General features: G+C 30.7%; 1 protein-coding gene across 1 annotated transcript; it reads right to left on the minus strand.

Annotated features, from left to right (window-relative positions):
• Window positions 1-214: 214 nt before the first annotated feature.
• LOC112803679 (putative F-box protein At3g16210) lies at window positions 215-799 on the minus strand. Its single transcript, XM_025847158.1, has one exon. The coding sequence runs from the start codon at window positions 797-799 to the stop codon at window positions 215-217; it is 585 nt and encodes a 194-aa protein (XP_025702943.1).
• Between the last annotated feature and the right edge of the window lie 7,112 nt (window positions 800-7,911).

Consider the following 7,911-nt stretch of genomic DNA (forward strand, 5'->3'; position numbering starts at 1 on the left):
CAATATCATCACTTTGTTGCCAACCAATCAATGTGGTTCGAAACGTTTCAGTGCTGAGATTAAATGACACAAGTACTTCTTTTCCATCCTTATCTCCACCCCACCAGTGGCATACTCCATTTAAGTACGTTATATAACCTTCACCAAGACCTCCCTTTTCAGTCATTTCAAGATCAAGTTTCTTCCAACAATTACTTTTTAGACTATAAATTTGTCAATTTGCTAGAGCAGGCTCATATTGGTAAAATTGATTATGACAATAACATATATGTTGAATCACTTTATAGTCATCATTCACATTATCATAACCAAATCCATGAATTTCGACCTCTGCATTAAAGTCGGGATCATTAGTAATAGTACTTGGAGGAATAATTTTATGCTCGTCGGTTTTGGGGTTCCAAAGTCCTATTTTTACATTAAGACCAGCTTTTTTATAATGACATATGATACCATTAACACAGTCTATAACTCTATCAAAACCAATTTCTTCAAATAGACTTGGTAAAACTAACGTAACCATGTTTTCATACCTTTCTCCAGAAAGCAAATACACATCATTTTCATAGACGTGTCGATCACTTCTTTCGTCATGAAAAGATCTCCATAGAAGGAGAGACGAGGAATAAGCAGTTTTAGATTTTAAATTCTCGTAGTATATGTTCTTGAAATCAGAATTCTCAAGTAAATTTAGCCAAGACTTATGCACGCAACTAAATCGCTTCAAAGACTTAACAGATAATTTTGCTAGAATTTCCCATACAAGATCTTTAGGAATCTGATTGCCATGGGTTGCCATTTGCATTGGAGATGAAGATGGAACAATAGAGGATAGAGTCTTACGCTTGTGGTGTGCCTCTCAAAATGTAATAAAAAAAATAAATTAGATTTCAACATACAAGTTTAGAAAAATTTCAATGGTATTACATTTTTGTCGCTCTATTTGTTTCTCTCTTAATCAAGATCTCTAATATATAGGACTAAATATCAAACCAATCAAATTGATTGATTGAAAATATATATCACAAACCCAAATAAAATAAAAGAAAAGTTGATCTAAATGTGAGTACTTGAATTGCATTTGTAATTACAAACATAAATGTATAATTATTACTTATTACGCTTAGTTTATTTTTAAACAATATTAAATTCTACTAGTGTAAAAAAAATAAAAAACCTAAGTTAAAAAGATTACTTGTCATTAATGTTCTGTCTGTATAAAATAGTAAAGTAAATAAATCTTAAAAGATATATCAATTTATCATTATTTATGCTACATTGTTGGGCAAATAAAATAAAAAAAGAATTTTTGAGGTTAAACTAAAATGATATGATTTGAAAAACAATAATATTAGGGAGATAATAAAAAATCAAAACTAAAAATAACTACTTGTCATTAATATTTTGCCCGTATAAATTAGTAAAGTAAATGAATCTTAAAAGAGATTTCAATTTATCATTATTTGTGCAACGTTGACTTAAAAGAGATCTTAATTTATTATTATTTGTGCTGCATTGTTTGGCAAATAAAATAAAAAAGAATTTTGGAGGTTAAATCAAAATGATATAATTCAAAAAGACAGTAATGTTAAGAAAATAATAAAAAATCAGCTCAAACTTACTTTATTTAGTATTGAATTAAAATGAGAAAATACTACATCTAATTCAAAATTTTAAGACATCAAGTTAACAGATCTTTTATCTTATATATACTCTTCACTATTTGAGGCAGGACTAATTTCTTATATTCTTTATACTTGCAACCTTAACAATAGTATAAGGATAAAATAATTAAAAAAATTAGATGTAAAAACCTTACGTAATTAAATATATTATTATCCAATTTTTAGAGATGTAAAAAGTAGACAGACAAGAGATGCGAAGAAAAAAGGAAAAGTGAAGAAGTTTTAATTATACAATAAAGACATACGTTTAAAGAATAACTTAATTACAAAGTGATCCAAAATATTAACTTTTGTTAAATTTAAAAAATCCAAATTAATAGTGCAGTTAGCGATTAAATAAAAAAATTAACTAATTAAAAATTAACATATTATAAAAAATAAATTACGTGTTAAATGGTTAGAAACCATATTTTTTTAAATATTAGTGTATGGATCTGTGCTTTACACGAGCATGAAAAGAAATTCATAATAAATAAATATATTGCATAATATAACTTTTTGTCATATGTATAACTGATTAAATAGATGATATATGAATAAAATTAAATAGCTAACTACCGTAATATAATTTATGAGCATACATTACCCAAATTTATTTACTATTCAATATTCAGAATTGTGTTTGTCAAATGTAAAATAAAATTTAATTATTTTATATTTAATATATTGTAATTAAAAATAACATTTTAATATGAATTTTTACCATTATAAAATTTACAACATAATAATTAGTCTTAATGAATAAAAAATATTTATATTTTTATGTATTTATATATTTTATATTTATTTTTTAAAAAATAAAATATTGCACTTTTATTTTAAAGTATTCTATATTAAAAAATATTTATTTATATTCTAATATCTTTTATATTTATTAAAATTCCTTAACACTTTTTTTATAGCTTTGTAGAGAATATAGACACTAATGAAGTTACATAGGACATGCTATCACTATAAATATAGAACCTTTAGTGTAAACAAAGGATCGCTCTGCAACAATTTTAGATCAATATTACTCATCTCAGAAATTAATCTCTGCTCTCTCTTTCTTTCAATTGCTTTCAACTCTTTCACTTTTTCATAATTTTCACATGGTATCCAGAGCATTGGTTTAATCCATGGCTTTACCTATAAATTCAGCAAATCAAAAAAATTTTCTTGTTCCTATCTTGGAAAAGCTTGAAGAAACAAATTTTGTTACATGGCAGCAACAAGCACTCTTCACAATCAAAGGACAGAATCTGAAAGATCACATAATTGAAGGGAAGGTGCCTGCTAAATTTGAATCTGAAGAAACAACGACTGCTGACAAGATTTTTTTAACATATTCAGAATGGATGCACCAAGACTATAATCTGTGTTCTTGGTTCTTAGCATATGTCGATTCTTCCTTCAAGAATTGAATTGTTCATTGTAAATCAGCATTGGAGATTTGGCAGAAACTTCAAGACTATTCTGCAGAATCAACTAAAACAAAGATCAAGCAATTGAAGAATCAATTGAAGATCACTAAGAAAAAGAACCTTACTATATCTGAGTATTTGTCAAAAATTAAGAAAATTGCAGACTCGTTAATAGCAATTGGTTTTCAACTTAGCCATGAAGATTACATTGAGACTATTTGTGAAGTCTTGCCAGAAGAGTTTTCTAGCTGCATCAGCCTCATCCAAACTAAACCTGAATTGTTTAGCTTGGGAGAGGTTGCAAATCTCCTCGTATCTCATGAAGACACCATTGAAAAATTCAAACAGAACTCTTTAACAATGGTTCAAGCAAATCTTGCTCAAACAAATTTTCCAAATCCAAGAAACTCTAATCGTCCCTATGGAGGTAGAAGGAGTGCTAGAGGTGGAAGATTCTCTCGTGGAGGCAGAAGTTCTTGGCAACTCAATAATAGACAGATTTGTCAGGTTTGTAGTAGAATTGGATACACCGCCCTTCAATGCTTCTTTCGATTTAATCATAATTTTCAAGGAGGTTCTACTACAAATTCGTCAAACTCCTCCCCATCAATCAATCAACCACCTCCTCCACCAGCTTCATTTCATCAACCACAATCATTTCTTGCATATTCTTCTCAAAATTCAGATATGTCCTAGTATCCTGATTCTGGTGCCTCTCACCACCTCACTAATGACGCATCCAGTTTGATTTCACCCTCAGATTACACAGGACCCGATCAATTATACATAGCCAATGGTTCAGGTTTGCCTATCTCTAAATCTGGTTATTCATATATTCAGAATTCATCCAACAATCATGTTTTCATTTTAAAGAATCTTTTGCATATTCCTCAAATAGCTAAAAACTTAATTAGTATTTCAAGATTTTGTCTGGACAATAATGTCTTCTTTGAATTTCATCCATTTCATTGTGTGGTTAAATCACAGGATACCAAGCAGGTGCTTCTTCAAGGATAACTTAAACATAGGCTATATGTGTTTGATCAATTTTGTATTCCAAAATCATGTTATGATAATTCAAAGTTTCATGCCTTTTTAGCCACTTGTAGGACAAATTTGGAGTTGTGGCATAAACGCCTAGGCCATCCATCTCCAATTATTGTTGAATCTGTTCTTAAAAAGTGTAATCTTCTATTTTCTAATACAGTTGATTCAGCATCTTTTGTTTGTGAAGCATGTTGTAAAGGAAAAATGCATACTTTACCTTTTTCCTATTCTGAAACCACTTATACTGCACCCTTACAATTGGTTTTCTTGGATGTTTGGGGCCTTGCTCCTTCTATAACTCGTTCTGATTTTTGTTATTACTTGAGTATTGTAGATGCCTTTACTAGATACACATGTATTTACTTATTAACTACCAAGTCTCAATTGTTTACCATCTTACAACAATACAAATCCATGATGGAAACTCAGATAGGTCAAATTCTTAAATCTATTCAAATGGATAATGCTAAAGAATTCTTATCAAATGAATTCAAAACCTTTCTCAATATCAATGACATCATTCATAGATTCTTATGCCCTCATACTCACCAGCAACAAGGTGTTGTAGAGAGGAAGCATATACATATTTGTGAAATGGGACTTACGCTTCTTGCTGCTGCACATTTGTCAATGGAATATTGGGAGGATGCCTTCTTGACTGCTACTTTTTTTATCAATCGATTGTCCACTAGGATACTTAATATGAAATCACCCTTTGAGGTTCTTCATTTCAAGCCCCCTGATTATTCTATTTTAAAGGTTTTTGGATGTGCTTGTTATCTAAACTTAAGACCCTTTAATAAACATAAATTAGACTATAGGTCTGAACAATGCATTTTTCTTGGTTATGCTCCTTTCTCAAAAGAGTTTAAATGTTTAAAACAAGATGGTACAGTTATTATTGCACGTAATGTTATTTTTGATGAAAATATTTTTCCTTTTCCTTCATTTTTTCATAAGAATGTTGTCTCTATTTCATCACTAATCTCTTTTTATGAGCATGAGATGTTACCTCATATTCCTATTTCAAATTCTCCTACATCGCAGTTACCTTGTACCCAAAGTTCAGCTCCACCTACTTCAACTCTACTTCCTAACTCTAATACAAATTCCCCTCCTTTAACTAACAATGCTTCATCAACTATTAATCAATCACCTTCTGAAACGGTTACTACAGATTCTGCACCAGTATCAATTTCTGGTTTTGAAATTCAGCCTCCAAGGTTACCTATCATAGAATCTTCATCTTCTCACAATACTCATGCTATGGTAACTCGTTCCAAGTTTGGTACCTCTAAGCCTAAGGCTCTTATTGCACATTCTAATCATCTTGACTTGGTTAATAATGTTCCCAGGACAGTTTCTCAACCTATGCACTCCTCTCATTGGCTTCAAGCTATGAAGGAGGAATATATTGCTCTCATGAAAAACAAAACTTAGCATTTAGTCCACCCACCACCCAATTCCACCATTATTGGGTCTAAATGGGTGTTTGCCATTAAGCGTGGACCTGATAACTCTATTAAAAAATATAAGGCTCACCTTGTGGCCAAAGGATGCCATCAAATTGAGGGCATCAATTATTCTCAAATCTTTAGCCCGGTAATTAGGCCAACAACGATTAGAGTCATTTTATCTTTGGCTTTATCTAAAGGTTGGTCTCTTAGGCAATTTGATTTTAACAACGCATTTCTCAATGGAGATCTAACTGAGAATGTGTACATAGCACCACCTCTTGGCCTCTTCAATTCTGATTCTGACTTAGTATGTAAACTTGATAAGGTCATTTATGGTCTCAAGCAGGCTCCCAGGGCCTGGTTTTCTAAACTGTGCAGTACTCTATCCATGTTTGGTTTTCGAAATACTTCATCTGATCCTTCCTTATTTGTTCGTTTTACAACTTCTTCTACTCTTTTTCTTCTTGCTTATGTTGATGACATAGTCATCACAGGTAATGATAAATCTGAAATAGAGTCTATTATCTCTCAATTGAATCAAATATTCTCTTTAAAGGACTTAGGGACACTGCATTATTTTTTAGGCATGCAATTTAATTTTTTGCCTTTAGGAGACTTACATATCTCACCAACTACCTATATTTGTGATCTTCTTAAAAAGGCAACCATGGATAAGTCACATTCAATGCCCACACCTATGCTTTCTTCTGAAAAAATAACACTGCAGGGTTCAAATTCCTTTGATGATCCTAGTCTCTATCGATCAATAGTAGGAGGCCTTCAATATGCAACTCTCACTCATCCTGAAATTGCATATTCAGTCAACAAAGTTAGCCAATTCATGCATTCACCCATGATTCATCATTGGAAGGCAGTCAAACGCATTTTGCATTATCTCTCAGGTAAGATTAATTATGGTATTCAATTTTCTAAATCCTCTGATCTTCGTCTTCTTGCCTTTTCAGATGCCAAGTGGGCCACGGACCTTGATGATCGATGTTCAATAAGTGGCTACTGTATTTACCTTGGGTGCAATCCAATCTTTTGGAGCAGCCGAAAGCAAAAAGTTGTAAGTTGTTCATCTACTGAGGCAGAGTACCGTTGCTTGGCAGACACAGCAGCTGAGTTAGTTTGGATTCAAAAGCTTCTATGAGAAATTCGTGTTACTTCTCTAGTTGCTCCCACTTTGTTTTGTGACAATTTAGGTGCTGTTCTTCTTGCTGCAAACTCAGTTATGCATAGCAGAAGCAAGCACTTCGAGGTTGATCTCCATTTCGTTCATGATCATGTTCAAAGAAGATTGCTAAACATTGTTCACATACCGTCTCATGCTCAAGTCGCTGATATTTTGACAAAACCATTATCAGCTCCCTCATTTACTGTGTTCATGGACAAACTAAGGGTGCAACCAAATCCCACCCTTAGTTTGAGGGGGGTGTAGAGAATATAGACACTAGTAAAGTTACATAGGGCATGCTATCACTATAAATATAGAACCTTTAGTGTAAACAAAGGATCGCTTTGCAACAATTTTAGATCAATATTACTCATCTCAGAAATTAATCTCTGCTCTCTCTTTCTTTCAATTGCTTTCAACTTTTTCACTTTTTCATAATTTTCACAAGCTTTCTTTTATTTTCGAGTAAAGTATCGTTTTTGTCCCTAACGTTTTGGGTAAGTCCTAAAATTGTCCCCAACGTTTTAATCGTCCTATTTAAGTCCCTAACGTTTCAAAATTGACTCAATGTTGTCCTGTCGTTAGGAATCCGTTAACAGAATTGATTGTGGGACAAAATTGAGACGATTTTGAAACGTTTGGGACTTAAATAGGGCGAAAACGTTAGGGACAAAATGATACATAAAAATAAATTTTAATTTAATTTTATCTTTCCTAATATTAATTTTTTACTGTACATAGTATTCAATTATTTTTTAATTATATCTAAATAAATTACACTTAATCACATTACTTTCAATTTAAATAAATTTTTTTTATAATTTTAAAGAATTTTGATACATTAGAGACAAAAGGTATAATTTATATTTTATTGTATATATATATATATATATATATATATATATATATATATATATATATATATATATATATATATATATATATATATACTAGTCATTCTACAAATATTTCATGATAACTAAAAATCTTTAAGAGTAATATTATAAAAAAATTAATTTATTTAAAATGAAAGTAATATGATTAAGTGTAATTTACTTAGATGGGATTAAAAAATAATTGAATATTATGTATAGTAAAAAATTGATATTATTGAAGGATAAAATTAAAATTTATTTCTATGT

The sequence above is a fragment of the Arachis hypogaea genome, chromosome 5 (assembly GCF_003086295.3).
Source record: "Arachis hypogaea cultivar Tifrunner chromosome 5, arahy.Tifrunner.gnm2.J5K5, whole genome shotgun sequence".
In the NCBI taxonomy this organism is placed as follows: domain Eukaryota; kingdom Viridiplantae; phylum Streptophyta; class Magnoliopsida; order Fabales; family Fabaceae; genus Arachis; species Arachis hypogaea.

Coding starts and splice junctions, on each gene's coding strand:
- LOC112803679 (XM_025847158.1), bottom strand. CDS start 799: ATGGCAACCCATGGCAATCAGATTCCTAAAGATCTTGTATGGGAAATT.